The 16,464-nt window shown below is 45.3% G+C and overlaps 1 protein-coding gene and 1 long non-coding RNA gene across 3 annotated transcripts in view; both read right to left on the bottom strand.

Moving 5' to 3' along the window:
- Window positions 1–15,905, bottom strand: part of VOPP1 (VOPP1 WW domain binding protein) — a 99,512-nt gene extending 83,607 nt beyond the window's left edge. The window contains exon 1 of one of the 2 annotated variants that reach the window (XM_072791685.1): window positions 15,615–15,905. In XM_072791685.1, coding sequence (XP_072647786.1) covers window positions 15,615–15,869 — 255 coding nt within the window. In that variant the 5' untranslated portion in view covers window positions 15,870–15,905. Of the gene's footprint in view, window positions 1–14,756; window positions 14,928–15,614 lie in introns of those variants that run through there. The other variant, XM_072791686.1, reaches the window with a different exon arrangement.
- LOC140613180 (uncharacterized) lies at window positions 4,021–7,798 on the bottom strand. Its single transcript, XR_012014347.1, has 2 exons — window positions 7,632–7,798; window positions 4,021–5,983 (listed from the first exon to the last, which is right to left on the bottom strand). It is a non-coding gene; the product is annotated as an uncharacterized lncRNA (long non-coding RNA).
- Window positions 15,906–16,464: the final 559 nt, after the last annotated feature.

Below are 16,464 nucleotides of genomic sequence, written 5' to 3'. Positions count from 1 at the left end.
TGGGACTCGATCCCGGGTCTCTAGGATCATGCCCTGGGCTGAAGGTGGCGTTAAACCGCTGAGCCACCAGGGCAGCCCCTTCACTGTCGTTTTGATCTGCATTTCCCTGATGATGAGTGATATGCATCTTTTCATGTGTCTGTTAGCCATCTGTATGTCTTCTTTGGAAAAATGTCTATTCCTATCTTTTGCCCATTTCTTAACTAGATTATTTGTTTTTTGGGTATCACCGGCATCTTCCATAAATCAGAGAGGTTGGAAAAATGAAATAATGGAAAGTCTAAAAAAATACTCAAAAACAAGATGTTTCCAAAAAGTACTTTAAACAGTTCAACATACTAGCAAAGGGGTTTCTACATCTATTTATATCTGAATCATTGCATTGATTTTCAATGTGAAAATGCTGATCTTAAGGATCCCTATAACATCACCCCCAACCAAAGACAAATTTCCCACTGAGAAATATTGGGAAGTGGGGAAGAGATAGGGATCATGTAAGAAATACTGCTAGGTCATAAGACAGCAAAATACATACACAACCTAAGACGCTCTGGAGGATTGATTTATTTGCATATCGTGAGGAAGAGCTGAAACCCACCACGCAACAAGGACAGGACCAACCCTCAAAAAATGGCAGAATGGAAAAGTGGAAAGAACCTAAGGATGGCTTTTGAACCACTGAATAATTCAACCCTGGGAAACCCCAGCATTGAGATATTCAGAGATAAATTTCCTCAAAGTTTGTATCACTTCAATTGAGTTTCCTATAACTCAGGGCCAAACGCATTCGGATCAATACACTGTCTCATAAGTAAGTAGAAGCACCTAAGAAAATGTTTCCATTTTTTTATGTTTTTATGTTTACTTTAAAATTCCCCCAGAGAAATAAATGTAAACTCATGCAAATAATGTGAATGTTCTACACCTGCATGGAAGATAAATAATTTCAATTAGCCCGTAGACTCTGCTACCCCAAAAATACTTTGCTAATGTTGATAGACAACCATCCCTGGTCAGCCTCCCAAGACCCATGATCTCCATGCACAGAGACACCAAGATTGTGCCACATGCCGTGCGGTCCTCCCACCTCCTACATTCACACACCCACCCACTTCCACCTCAGCTTTCTTGCAACCAAGGACCCCACAGAATAAGGACTTCAGACTGGCTTAAAACATAGTAAAAGGCTAAAAGGGACTACACCAAACCCTGACAACACTAGTAAAGTTTAATGACAAAGAAATGGCTATTTTAATGCTCTGAGACTTTTTCAGCAGTAACACACTCATTGAAAACCAAAGGGGAAAGCAAAGGAAAGCTCAGTGTTCAAGGTCAGAGAGGAGCTAATTTCATTGCAGAGGGTTGCACTACCCCAAGTTTCCTTCTGATGACCTAACTCTATTAATTATATCTATGTTCAAACCATATCCACCACTTAGCCAGGTGAGGTGGATGTTAGGTGTTAGACATTAGGTGGATAGTAAAGGTTCCCTTTATTCTGAGTCCCTCACCTCCTTGGGATAATGATTTATCAATTTAATCTTTACAGTGAAGAGTTCCTGGTTTTATTGATCTGCTCTATTGTTTTGTTTTGCATTATTTCATTTATCTCTTATCTTTTATTATTTCCTTCCTTCTACTAACTTTGGGCTTTGTTTTTTCCAGCTCTTTCAGGGGTGAGGCTAGGTTTATTTGACACTTTTTTTTTTTTTTTTTTTTTTTTTTTTGCTCCTTGAGGTAGGCCTGTATTGCTATAATCTTCTTAAAATAGCTTTTGCTGCCTCCTCAAGGTTTTAGATCATTGTGTTTTCATTTTGTTTCCATCTAGTTTTTGATTACCTCTTTTATTTCTTGGCTGACATATTCATTCTTAAATGGCATGCTATTTAACCTCCATGTATTTGTTTTTTCCACACATTTTCTTGTGGTTGATTTTTAGTTTCATAGCCTTGTGGTTGCAAAAGATACATGGTATGGCTTCAACCTTTTTGAATTTGTGGAGATTTCCTTTGTGGCCTAACATGTGATCTATTCCAGAGAAAATTCCATGGGCATCTGAAAAGAATGTGTATTCTGCTGTTTTAGGATGGAATGTTCTGTGTGTATATATATATATATATATCCATCTATATGCTGTGTGTATGTGTGTGTGTGTGTGTGTGTGTGTGTATCCATCTGGTCCAATGTGTTATTCAAAGCCACTTTTTTGTTTAGATGATATATCTATATAAGTGGAGTATTAAAGCCCCCCTACTATTATTGTATTACTAATATTTTATTACTGTATCAATTACTTCCTATATGCTGTTAATAGCCGCTTTATGTATTTGGGTACCCCCATGTTGGTGCATAAATATTTACAATTATTATATTTTCTTGTAGACTACTCCCTTTATGATTATAGTGTCCTTCTTTGTCTATTACAGTTTTTAAGTCTGTTTTGTCCAGTGTAAGTATTGCATTGCTACCTTCACTTCCATTTGCATGATAAATGTTTTCATATCCTTTCACTTTGAATCTGCAGATGTCTTTAGGTCTGAAATGAATCTCTTGTAGGCAGTATACAAATGTTTTGCTTTTCTATCCATTTGGTAGCCTATGTCTTTTGATTGGAGCATTTAGTCTATTTACATAATTATATATATAAAAAATATATATAAGTATATATATAAAACATGTTATAAAATATATTAACTTATATGTATTTGTATATAGTCTATATACAAAATAATTATTGATAGGTATGTACTTAACTGCCATTTTATTATTTGTTTTATGGCTGCTTTGTAGTTTTTTATCCCTTCTCTTGCGCTCTTCCCTTGGGTTTGATGACTTTCTTTAGTGATATATTTGGGTTCCTTTCTCTTTATTTTCTGTATATCTATTACAGGTTTTTGATTTGTGGTTATTGTTAGGTTGATATTTAACATTATATATATATATATATACACCAGTTTTTATTAGATTGGTGGTGGTCAATTAAGTTTGATCCCATTCTAAAACCACTAAATCTTTGCCCCCACTCACATTTTATGTATATGATATTTCACACACAAAAGTATGTGAACTTTATGAATCCTTAACTGATTTTTATAGATATAATTGATTTTAATGCTTTTGTGCTTAACCTCCATAATGGTTTTATATGTAATTAATCTACTTTTTATTATATTTTTATGCACCCGTGAAATTTTTTCCTTTTGTAAACTTCTTTCTCAAGATCATGGCCAAAAAAAAAAAAAAAAAAAAAGATCATGGCCTTTCCTTTACACTCAAAGGATTCCTTTTAAAATTTCTTACAGAGCTGGTTTAGTGGTAATAAACTCTTTTAATTTTTGTTTGGGAAACTATCTCTCCTATTCTGAATGACAGTCTTGCTAGACAGAATATTTAGGGTTACTGGGGGTTTGTTTTCTTTTTTCCTTTTAGCACTTTAAATATAGCAGGCCACTCCTTTTAGGCTTGCAAAGTTTCTGCTAAAAAACCAGCTGATAGCTTTATAAGGTTTCCCTTGTAGGTCTTTTTTCTTTATGTTTTTAAAATTCTTTATCACTACTTTTTGCCATTTTAATTACTGTGTCTTGGTATGGACTTCCTTGAGTTGATTTTGTTAGGGGCTCTCTGTGCCTCCTGAATCTGGATGTCTGTCTCCTATTCTAGATGAGGGAAGTTTTCAGCTATTATTTCTTCATATAAAGTTTCTGCTCCCTTTTCTCTCTTCTCTTTCTGGGGTCCCTATAATGCCAATGTTACTAAGTTTGATGATGATGCTGAGTTCCCTTAACCTAGCTTCATTTTTTATTCTTTTCTTTTTGCTGTTCAGCTAGATTGCTTTCCATTACTCTATTCTTCTGCTTCTTGTAGTCTAGGATTTATTCCCTCCAGTGTATTTTTAATTTCAGTTACTAAGTTCTTTATCTCTGATTAGTTCCTTATAAATAGTGTTAGAAAACGTAAAAAAGAACCAAGCAGAGATAAAATCTCTATGAAGAATATTGCTTTATCTCCATTTCATTTAGCCCTTTTGCTGTGATTTTGTCCTGTTCTTTCATTTGGGATATATTCCTCTCTCCTTATTTTGTCTAACTCTCTGTGTTTGTTTCTACATATCAGGAAAGTAATTTATGTCTCTTGATCTGAAAAGTACTGGCCTTATGAAGAGGTCCTGTAGTGCCTTGTAGTGCAATGCTCCTTCTTCACTAGAGCCTGGCACTTCAGGAGTGTCTCCTATGTGTGCTGCATGCACCCTACATGTGGTTGAGTCAGGTTTGCCTTTGGTTCACTGAGTTACAATGGCTCTCTTTGCCTGTTGTGGCCAGGGTTTGGCCACTGCACTGTTAGAGAGACAGTGTGGGGCCATACTGGGCTTGTGGTTCCATCAGACCACATGCCTGCTATTAGTCCATCTGCCAGGACTGTAGTCACACTTAACTGCAAGGTGCTCTCTGAGTCATTCCCTGAAAGGCTTTCATTGGTAGGCAGGGCCTGCAGTCAGACCAGATGTTTGCTCCCCAACAGTGTCTTGGGGTTGCAGTGACTACAGGCCTCTTTGTGCTGCCTCCTGTGAAGTTTTTGTTGGGGGGTGGGGCTGGCAGTCAGATCAAATGTCTGCACCCAGTCCGCTGCTGGGGCTGCAGTGGAACTGGTGTGCGTGGTTATCTTCCTCTTTCCCCCTAACAGGAGTTACTTTGGAGTGGTGTTGGCCACTGTTGGGCCTGCTTGAAGAATGAGAAGCTTCTGGAGCTGCTCTGGATGGATTTCTGCCTCATGGGGCTGGTTGCAGAGGGAGGTCTGCAAGAGAACGTGAAGCAGAGCACATGGTGTTAGTTAGCAAGATATATGCTTGTCCACTTGCAGGATAGACCCGGAGCTACCCTGGACGGACTCCTGCCAGGTGAGCTTAGTTGGATGGGGCAAGTCCATAGAAGAACATGGGAGCAGGGCATGTTGTATTAGCAAGGTCTATGCAGACGCTTTTGGGACTGCTTGAAGGATGAGAGCTGATCAGGCTCCTTCGGTGGGATCCCTGTCAGTTAGGGTGGGTTGGATGGGTCAAACCCAAAGGAGAACACAGGGCAGGACACACGGTATTAATAAGCTATATGGAGAATGTTCAAGCTGGCTCTTGCAGGTGTCTGGGTGTTTAGCCCGGGCAGGGGGCAGGTGTGAGAAATGGTCTCTGCCATCTTTTATTCTTGAAAAAGTCTCCTAAAGATACCTGCCCCTCCAGTGCAAGTTCTGTTATTAGTAAATAATCTCCTTCCTGTATACCCCAGGTACTTTTCAAACTGCTGCTCTGTCTTGTATCTTGGAGGGATTGTTTCCCATTCCCCTCTGGCTCTCCTAGAGTAGATCCCATTGATTTTTAAAGCTCCCAGTGTTAAGTCCCACTGACTGTAAAAACTCACAAAGTTAAGCCCCTCTGGTTTTTAAAGCCAAATGTTACGGGGGTTCATCTTCCCAGTGCAGGTCCCCTGTGTCGAGGGTATCTGGTATTGGGTGTGTTCCTCTCCCTTCTCTGTGCTGGTGGTATTCCTCCTCCCATTTAGTCTAAGTTAGTTAACTTGGCTCACTAGTTAGTTTGGCTCCTGACTGGTTAGTTTGACTCCTGATTGACCAGGACCCTGCCCTTTCTACCATTTTTCAACGTGACCTGTCTATGATTAATCATGGAGTCTGTTCTTCCAATCTTTGGTTCATTTTCTGGGTTAGTTACATCAATGCGGCTATCATCCAGGTGTATCTGTTGTATGGGTTGAACTTAGGATCCTCCCACGCTGTCATCTTCTCAGAGTTCCTGCCAACCCTGTTAGTCTCATAGGTGTAGTTTAACTCCTATTCAGAAGGAAGTCTTCAAGGGCAGCCATTGCCCACAGATATGGTCATATGGCAGCCTGACCAGCCACCACAGTGATGGCCCCTAACACCCAGCTCAGGTGACCAGTGTGCCCAGATGTCATAATTTTGAAGACAAGTTCCTTTCCTGCAAGGAAACAGAAAAAGTTTCAAGTAACCTGTGGTCTCAATTCCACTAGGAGAAACCTTTTCCCTATCTGTGATTTGTTGTCTTCTTGTGCAATTCATAAAAGTTGTAAGTGAACCTCAGCTTCTGCAGGGGTAACCACCACATATTTTTACTCTTTCCATCAATAACACAAAGCAGGAAACAGACATATTCATAGATCCTCACTTCAGCGCAGCATAAAATGCAGTGAACTGCAGCACAAATTCACTCATTCACTCACTCCACTGCCCATCTCAGCAAGGCTTTGGACTGCACCAAGTTAGTTTCCCACAGAATAATCATGTAATGGGGTAATGGACTATAAAAACTTTCATTAATAGTGATTTAGCTACAATATCTATTTTAAACAGTATTTTTTTCAATTATGTTTTAGGCAAAATAATGCCTCTTCCTCCCCTCAAAAATATCCACAAACAAATGCCTGAACCTATCTGTCACTTTACATGGCAAAAAGACTTTGCAGGTGTGATTAGGTTAAGCATCCTGAGATGGGGAGATTATCCTGGCTAATTTGGGAAAGCACCATGTATTCACTAGAGGCTTGATAAGTGACAGAGGGAAGCAGAACTGAGAGAAATTTGAAGGTACTATTCTTTGAAAATGGAAGAAGGGACCAGCAGTCAAGGAATGAAGGTAGACTTTAGAAACTGAAAAGGCAAGGAAACAAATTCTCCACCAGAACCTCCAGTAGGAATGCAGCGCAGCTGACACCCTAATTTTAGTGAGTCCAATTTGACTTCTGGCCTCCAGAACTTTAATACGTTTGTGTTGTTTTAAGCCATTAAGTTTAAGCAATTTGTTACAGCTGTAATAAAAACTAATACCTCATAGCAAGTTCTTTTTTCTTAGCACAGTATTATCATTCACTTCTTCTCCCAAAGGCTCACATTTATGGGGATTTGCCCTACACCATCATCTCAATTCAATGTGACCAGTTTTCTTCATTTTCCAATCCATGAACCCCCTTCTAATTTTACACCTGCCAGACTAACCCTAAATCAGCCATTTTAACAATAACCCCCTAGAACTCTCTTACTACTGACATACTGCCATGGTCCTAGCACCAATCCCAACTCTAGCAGCTACTTTCTCATTCCTCTGCTCCCTTGTCATTCAGAGGCAAGCCAGGACACTTGGCTGTATCCATAGGACTATTCAAAATGTTCATTCTAAATCTTAATTATCAATGCTCTTCAATGCATAGGTATATGGCATCTAAGTGGCCCATCCTCAGCTCTCTCAGACTTTTGCCATTACTTAAATTCAGATTCTTTCCAACTCACCTTCACGGATTACTTTAACAACAACAAAAATAACATATCACAGTTGTCCCAACCTCTTCCCACTAAACCTAAAATATATCTGCACCTTCCCTACTGCTCATCTCATTTCCTAACTCAAGCCACATTCTCTTTCCTCAAGGCAACCTCTATATCCAAGCTCCTGATCCCATTCCCCACCCCCTGCATCTACTAAACTTTTCTGAACTAAGTTCCCCTAGGAGCTTAAGATCTAAAAGGTTCACAGACCACAAACAGGCAATTTGGGTCCTGAAATACCTGAGGTCCTGAAAGTGGCTTGCCCAGATCTGGCACTTAACTCATACCTGAGGGGACAATCAGCATAGTCTTCCTAGACATCATCTGAGCATCTTCAACTATGGTAGGAGCTCAAATAGCAAAGTAAGAGGGGAGGGAAACAAGCAGAGATCATGTGTCTTCAGGGACCTGCAGCAAACTGTTCTGTCTGGCTGGGCTGACTAAAGACTGTCATCTCTTCCTCTTATCAGAAGCACTGTGCATCTGTTAAAAAAAAAAAATAAAGATGTCTGGGGGTTGCCTAGAGACAATGCTCAGAATCTGTTGATCCAGCTTACACAAAGAGCTAAGTTACAAGCAGGAAATTTTCCTATGGCCTCTCTCAACACTAAAGCATTTCTCTTTCTATAGGTGAACCAATCAAGTTAATGAAAGCTTAAGTAATTTACTCAAAGCCTTCCAGCCAATATACAAAAGAGTTGAGATTCTATAACACCATGGTCATGCCATCATTTACTATGGTCTGAATGTTCACATCCCCTCAAAATTCATATGTGGAAACCCTAATGACTGATGTGATGGTATTAGGAGGTGGAGCCTCTGAGAGGTGATTAGGTCACAAGGCCTTCATGAATGGGATTAGTGCTCCTATAAAAGAGATCCCACAGAGACCTCTTGCGCCTTCCACCAAGTGAGGACACAGTCAGAAGGTGCTTGGCTATGAATCAGGAAGAGGGCCCTTACTAGGGGCTCCAGCCTTGATCTTGGACTTCCCAGCCTCTGGAGCCATGAGAAATAAATTTCTGTTGTTTGTACCAGCAGGTAGTATTTTGTTATAGCAGCCCAAATGGACTGAGACACCATCCAAACACTGACAAGTTTAGGGACTCCTGGGTGGCTCAGCGGTTTAGCATCTGCCTTTGGCTCAGGGCGTGATCCTGGAGTCCCAGGATCGAGTCCGACATGGGGCTCCCCGCATGGAGCCTGCTTCTCCCTCTGCCTGTGTCTCTGCCTTTCTCTCTCTGTCTCTCATGAATAAATAAATAAAATCTTTTTAAAAAATTGACAAGTTTAACAAGATGAGATGAAGAATGTAATGTGAAATATAATTAGAATAAGTATATAGTCCTCAATTTCAGTTTTTAAAATTATAATAAATTATAATAAACATCTCCACAACTGTTGTGAGGACTTGTGGCTTACCAGAAGAACATATTAAAAAGATTGAAGTGTCACAGAATACTCAGTGTGAATCTCTGGGCTTATCTTATCTGCATATGACAAGGTCCACACTAGGGTTTTGACAGAGCCAGTCAGCCGTACCTATAGAACAGAGTGTCCTAACTGTTCAAATAAGTCACAATGGGGAAGAGATAGGAAGCAAGCCAAAGGCTGCATGACAAAATATACTCACCACTGTAGTGCACCAACAACCCAGCCCACTTAACTCAAGCAGCATCTTTGATGACAGATCACAGAAGAGTACAACACAAATACGACGTAAATGGACAGCAAAATGACCTTGCAGATCTCACCAAAAAAAACGCAGTATCTCATGAAAGTTATAGAAGGGACAAAAGAATCTGGCAGTTAAGACCTTAATAATGACCCACAGATGCCCAAAGGAGAATGACATGAATAAAAAAAGACCAAGAGAAGCTAGAGATGGGGGTAGAGGGTGGATTACTAGAGCAAATAATGATGGAGGAAAAAACTTTTTAAAATTTCATTAGGATCATGCCTCTCACTTCCAATGCCAAGTGAAGACTATCCTATTATTCATCATAGATTTTTGTCAGAAAAATTAATCTCGGGCAGCCCACTGGCACGGCGAACCGCCTGTAGCCTGGGGCGTGATCCTGGAGACCCGGGATTGAGTCCCACATCAGGCTCCCTGCAGGGAGCCTGCTTCTCCCTCTGCCAGTGTCTCTGCCTCTCTCTCTCTCTGGGTCTCTCATGAATAAATAAAATCTTTAAAAAAAATTAATCTCTCCCTCACCCCCAAAATTGATTCATAATTATAAAAATACTTAGATCAAACTAATTTATTTTTATAGTCTGGGCTTTATTTTTTCGCCATTATTAACTACAAAATTTTGGTCCTTGTTTTAAGTAGATTCACTCTGACTGTTTCCAGGACCAATCATTTTCAAACAGTAAGAATTTCTTGAGTTTGACAGAGTTTTCTCAAAAGGCAGCTGTGAGGATGGTGAGATGTTTCAAAACCACATCTTTGGAGAAATGACAGAGGGAACGAACCTCGAGGGGAACACAGTGGGGACTACCATAGCTGTGTTCAGATACTGAAGGGTTGACACTGTGATTCTATTTCTTCTGAAAAGCCCAAGAATGCAGAACTAAAACTATGTAAAAACAGTGCAGACACTTCTCCTCAAATAACAGAAAACTTTAACAACTGAAGTTCTCCAAAAAGTTGATGCACTGTTTTGAGAGACAGTAAGTTTCCATTACTACAGGTGTTAAACAGATTAGAGTTAAGTCCTAGTACAGGTGTTGCATTCTTCAGAGTCCATGGCTAACCAATGACCTTCCCCTCTCCTACCAGGGACCTACTCAGCTCCTTCCCCCATGATCATTATCCAAAGATCTGTTTTACTCATTCAAATATTTACTGAGTCCTATTCTGTGGTAAGTACTGTTCTAGGAGCTGGGGATATTTCAGTGAACAAAATGGAGCAAACCTTTAATGTAATATTCCATATAATGTAAATTCCATCATATTTTAGAGGTAATGGATACAGAGAGGAAATTGGTTTGAGCAAGGAGGCTGGGAGGGGAACTGGGCTAGAATGTTACATAGGGTGTTCAAGATAGGGCTCATTGAGGGTGACATGCGAGATGATAAACATGAGTTCTAGGAAAATCACTTGTCATCCTATGGCTAGATAATCAAGTGACCACTAGCCTAACCCATGTTTCTTCTAGAGTCGCTTCCCCACAGTTGGCCTTTATAGCTGTGCACAACACAGAAGAGAGCAAGGGCTAATTAGAGTCCCAAGTCTGGCCCTCCTCACATACCTGGAGCCAGGTTTCCCTACTTCAGAGCAAGTGCTTGCCACTGGATTCATTTATCACTGCCAACTCTTATCCATCAGCACCCAGCCTCCCATGGAGCCTCTAAGGATAACACACTCCCTATAGTCTTCTTTTTCATTCAAATTGCATGTCACTCAGATTCTAAAAGCTCTATAGAGTGAGAGGGTTGAAAAAGTTTATTTCGGAGAACTGGCACCCAAGGGCTGCCACAATTGTTGGCATTCCAGGGCACAGGAGATATTTGGCAAGAAACAAACACAACAACAAAAACAAACTTTTAAACATGACTTGGTTCTAATATCAAGATTCTCAGGCATCAAAATACATAGGACTTTAGGAAAACAGTAAGCCCCTTATTTTCCTTAGTTTCAAAAGACCATATTCATTCACTTTCCAACTTTTTCTTTCTAGGAGAAGACCTCTCCTTTTTCTAGCCTGTTCTTTTGTAGGAACAACTTTGAAATACATGGAACAACCTCACTTAAAGGTTTCCAGTTTGAGGTTCCAGGGGAGAATAAAAATGATACCCATGCCAGTCCCTTCAATAAAGTAACCCAGTAGAGTTCAGTCCCCGCTGTGAATAGATGCAAAAGAGCTCCCAGCACTTGCACTGGGAAACCTTATATTAAATAGTACACTACATATTTCTAGGCTCATTTCAGAGTCCTTAGAACAAAAACTACTAAATATATTATAAAAGCATCAACAGGGGGATCCCTGGGTGGCTCAGCGGTTTGGCGCCTGCCTTCAGCCCAGAGTGTGATCCTGGGGTCCCAGGATCAAGTCCTGCATTGGGCTCCCTGCGTGGAGCCTGCTTCTCCCTCTGCCTGTGTCTCTGCCTGTCTCTCTCTCTCTCTCATGAATAAATGAATAAAATCTTAAAAAAAAAAAAAAAAGAAGCATCAACAACCTGACCTCTAGAAAGAGACTGCAATGACATTATCTAGAAAATGAGGCACTCTGATAAAAAGCCCCTGGGAGGCACATACTCTTAGGGCCTAATTACTCCCCAGGTTCAACTAAAGCACGATCAGATCTGAAACTTTTTTTTTTCTTTTGGTTTCTAAGGTGCTGCTGCAGCTCAGGGAAGGCCACAGGGAATTCCTTTACCAGGGCTACTAGGAGACAGCTTAGCACATTCAGGCATCCTGAGGCCCTGTTCTCAGGGCCTCACAGGAGCCAATGAGCAGAAGAGAAGCATGGAACTTTAGAATTTTATTACCTGATTCTAGGACCACATTCATGACCTGGGTGCCTGGGACCTAAGCAGCTGGCACAGAGTGACAGGGGAGTGGGGGAAGATGAGATAAGGGCCCTCATCAGCTTCTCATGCAATTCATAGGAAACGGAGTGAACAGAAAGGAAAGGTCACTTCAGTAATGAGCTCCCAAGAAACCTCCATGGCAAAGGGATGGTGCTATCCACAGGCTAGGTTTCAGGGTGAGCACACAACCAAGTTTCCTAGGACAGTCCTGTTGATGGGTGCCTGCCATGCAGGCAGGTATTAGGAGCCCCCCATTTCATTTTCCTAAGTGTCACAGTTGAACAGTACAGTATATGGTTCCCCTAAGGAAGTGGAGGGAGTTCCTAGAACATATTTTGCTAGTTTACCTGTTTCATGGAACACATATCTCTCCAAGCCCACCTCTGGTTTCAGGACATACTATGTGCAAATTCTTCCCATGTCTAAACCCAGCAGTGGGAAAGCCAGCAGTGCAGCATGGTGAGGTGGAGCCCGACTACCTGGGTTTATGTCCCAAGTCCTTCACATTTAACAGCAGTGAGACTGTGGACAAGTTCTTTATAACATCTTCCATTTGAAATAAAAATGAGAATAAAAGTAATGGCTGAGCTACTATTTGTAATCAGTTAATATTTGTAAAGTGCTTAGAACAGTGCTTGACACAGGGTAAGCACTCTATAAATGTCTGATAAGTAAAAAACAAATATGCAGTCTTTGTGTCTCCTAGGTAAGTGAATTTCTATAAAGAGATGGTGAGATGGGAGGAAAGCCCTTCTCAGAACAGTTTCTAGTTTCCCCCTCTACTCAGAGGCCTCTTGCCGGAATAAATAAAACCTCTCTGCCCGGTCCTGGGTGCTGCCTGGGAAGAGAGTGCTGCGGGGCTGGAACAGAATAACCGCTGCCAGCTAGTATATAATCAACCACACTACAACTACAATTGAACCGGGGCAAGCAGAACAAAGAAACAGAGGCAACTATCCCGGGTTGCAGGTGGCCGTCAGAGGCCACCGAAGGGCCCCATCAATAGTTTTATGTGCTTAACGTAAAGAGAACCCTTTGCCTCCTCACATACTTGGCCACTGTGATTGCCCACTTATGTATGTGATTCAGGACTTCAATAGCATCAAAGATGCTCTGACAACAGCCAATTTTAGATGAAAACATCTCAGCATCTATTTCACGGATAAAATCCCATGTGATGAAATACAAAAAAAAAAAAAAATCTCCTTAATTCCTCAGACACCTCTCCACCAGAAACAAAATAGGTGCTTAGGACAATCTTGTAAAAGTGAGCTACACCACACGATCCCATTAAAGACAAAAATTACCAGTTATCTAGCTATTTGACTTGTGAAAGCACCAGCCCAGTCATTTCAGTTTCCCTGCTGTCACAGTTCTGCCTTTGAGATCGTGTCAACTTTCCAGACATGATCTGAACACCCTATTAAGATGATAAATTCCTATGCAACAAAACAGCTTCGTTGGAAAGAACTGGGTCCCTGAAGCAGTCTTGACTACATAACAGGGCACAGCACCACATACACTGAAGACCTAGAGGAAGCCAGGCAGTGGGATATAAAATTTTATCAAGAGCTGATTTTAAAAGGGGATTGGGAGGGGGCCTTGCATTCATAAGTACAGATGCATTGGGTTTTAGGTAAACAGTTGTCTCAGACTCACTTCTCCATAGCTCTGTCTGGTGCGTCACGGCCGGGATGTGATCTCTAAGGTCTTAAAATTCTGACCAAATGCAAAGAATGCAAGCGAAGAGGCACCCCGCAAAAAAACATATATCAAGCCAGAGGGATATTAAGAACAAAATAAACAAAAATAAAAAGTCAGCCTGGCGCAAGAAGCTTTTCCATCAACCTCCCTTCCTAGTGCCAAGAACAAGCTCCCTCCCAACATTCCCTGATAATTATTTTTTAATCAGCTAAGAAAGCCAAGTCACTTCCAGCACAGACACCCAATATTAAAGAGTTCTCCAACCCTCTGGAATGGAAAAGACAGAAAGGGGCGTCAGCGTTCACCACCCATTTAACTCCGATGTCATTGATTTAAGGCAAATTTCCTCCAAAACAATGCAGCTGAGCAGGGAGTTGCGTGAACCCTAATCCAGACTCCACACCCCAGAGGATCCTATTAGCTCACATTGCAAAGAACCTGCTTGAGCAAAGACGGGGAGCCCCCCCCACCTCGGGGGCGCGACCTTCCAGGCCCGGGGCGCGCGGGGTGGGCGGGGGCGAGGGCACGAGGGGCGCTCCCACCCTCCCCCGCGGCGAGTCCCCCCCCAGGCTCCAGCGAACCGCGCCCAGCACCCAAGTCTCCGAGGGATTTCTCGCCGGGACCTGAAGCCCGCGCTCCACCTGACCCCACGTCCCGGGGCGGCGGCGGCCCAGGGCCCGGGGCGCGGCGCCCGCGGGGTCGCACCTGCACCGCCGGCCGCCGAGCCGCCCCACCCCGCAGCCTCCAGCCTCCAGCCCCGCCCGCGCCTGCACCGCCCCCGGCCCCCGGCCCCCGGCCCCCGGGCACCACCCCGCGGGCACCACCCCGCGCTCCTCGGCGGCGCTCGGGGTGCGAGGCTCAAAGGCCACACCTGGGTCTCCCCGGCCGCCGCGAGCAGCCCCGCAGCGCGGGGAAGGGCCGTGGGGGAGACGGGCAGGGGCGCGGGCGGGGAGGCCCGGGAGCCGGGGCAGGCCGGAGGGGCCGTCGGGCGCCCGCACACGCAGGTCCGCGAGGCCGCCCGCCGCCGCCCGCCGCCGCCCGCCTCTCGGGTCCGCACAGGTGGTCCTCGGGGCGTCCGCGCCCCGCACCCGCGCAGCCCGGCATTGTTCGCGCTCGGCGGCGCAGCTGCGAGGCGCCCGGGGCGGCGCGGCCCGGCCTCGGCCCCTACCTCCACGAGCAGCCCGAGCAGCAGCGCCGCCACCCTCCGGGGCAGGCGGCCCATGGCTCCGGGTCCTCTCCGGGGTGCGCTGCTGTCGGGGCGCGGGCGCAGGTCAGCAGCGCGGGCCCGAGCGGTGCGCGCCACAGCGGAGCAGCGGCGGGGCTCAGGCCGCGGACGGCGGGGCTGCGGGGCGCGGGGCGGCGGGCGGGCGGGTGGGCGCCGAGCCTGGTGGCGCCGTGCAGCCCTCGCCGCGCAGCCCCGGCCGCGCCCCGCCCCCGCCCCCGGCCCCGCCCCCCGCGCTCCGGGCTCCACCCCCGCGCGCTCCCGGCTCCGCCCTCGCCCCGCCCCCGCGCCCCGCCCCCGGCCCCGCCCCGCCCTCCTGGGCGCGCGCCCGCGGGCACCGGCTCCCAGCCCGCGCCGCCCTCCCGAGCCGAGCCGGGGGCCCCGAGGCCCGGCGAGCGGGGGACGAGCTGGCGGGTGGCTCGGGCCCCGGCGGAGCCCGCCCTGTCACCTTTGAATAGACCCGGCAAGATCGCTGAAGGAGGCGAAGTCTTCGCGTGGGGGAGCCCGTTTGGGGGGCGCTGTCGGTGGACCCGCAGCATCCCCGGCCTCCGTGCGTCGCTCTCCCGCCGATTCCCACCAACCGCGGGCGCCCCGGGGACGGCCTGGGGCGAGGGCGACAGGCCGTGACTAAAGGGCTCCTTGCACCGCGCCCCCGGTGTAGATGCCGGTGCTTCGAGCTCTGCGTCCTCCTCCCGGCCCGGCCTACACCCCGCCACAGGTGGCCCCACGGTGGCCGGGTCTGGGATGTCCTCGGGCTCTGCTGCAGCCCCTCCCCACCTCCACTACCTCCCACCCACCACCCACCGTATTGTTTTCACCGCGTGAGTCAGATCCCAAGTCCTCGGGGCAGTCATTCAATAAGCATTCGTGTGAACCTGTGAGATGGACAGACCCCGAGCTGGAGGGCCAGGTACGGAGGTGGGCAAGAAAACTTAATTCATGACGTTTAAAGGGATCGTCGCTTGCAGGGCGCTGAGCGGCGGGACCCAGGCTCAAGGGTGACCGAGGAGCAGAAAGGACGGGAGCCTCCCCGTGACTGGACGTAGAGGAGGGAGTCATGGAAACACACAGCACCTAAGACTAGTCCCTGACGCTTTCTGGTCTTCGTCACGTGTACTCATCTGATGACTTTAACATATGCAGCACTGGACTGTCCCTGTTAGAACCAAAACTTGCAAGACGAGCAGGAAAGATGACTGTGGGCTTTATCGTCACGGTAAGGGCACCCATCAGACAGGCCCACCAAGAGTCTTTGGACTCTCCTCACTATGACCTACTGTTTACAATTAGGGCATTTTACTGCTCTTTTAAGTGCAGAAGTCAGCTTGCAGAAAATGAAGCCGCAAGCCTGGTTATATAACGAAGATGCAAAAAATTGTTTTCTCCAATGACAATGTAAATGATCTCATCCTATAAAAATACCAACGACCTCTGATGGGGTCAGAACCTTAGTCAGTGTTCTAATCTATCAATCTCATCCCAAGAGTCGTCCCCCACGTCCCCCTGCTTCATTGGCTATATCCACACCAGTTGCCTTCATTGTGCTCAGCAGCTGGGTATCCAAGCAGTCCCTCATTAATAGACGCCTGATGTGTGTATACCATGTAATGGCATGTATTGCTCTGTATGTGAATTACATTTTCGTTCCGTTTTG

The sequence above is a fragment of the Canis lupus genome, chromosome 21 (genome assembly GCF_048164855.1).
Source record: "Canis lupus baileyi chromosome 21, mCanLup2.hap1, whole genome shotgun sequence".
NCBI lineage: Eukaryota > Metazoa > Chordata > Mammalia > Carnivora > Canidae > Canis > Canis lupus.
This window is presented reverse-complemented; position numbering and strand designations above follow the sequence as displayed.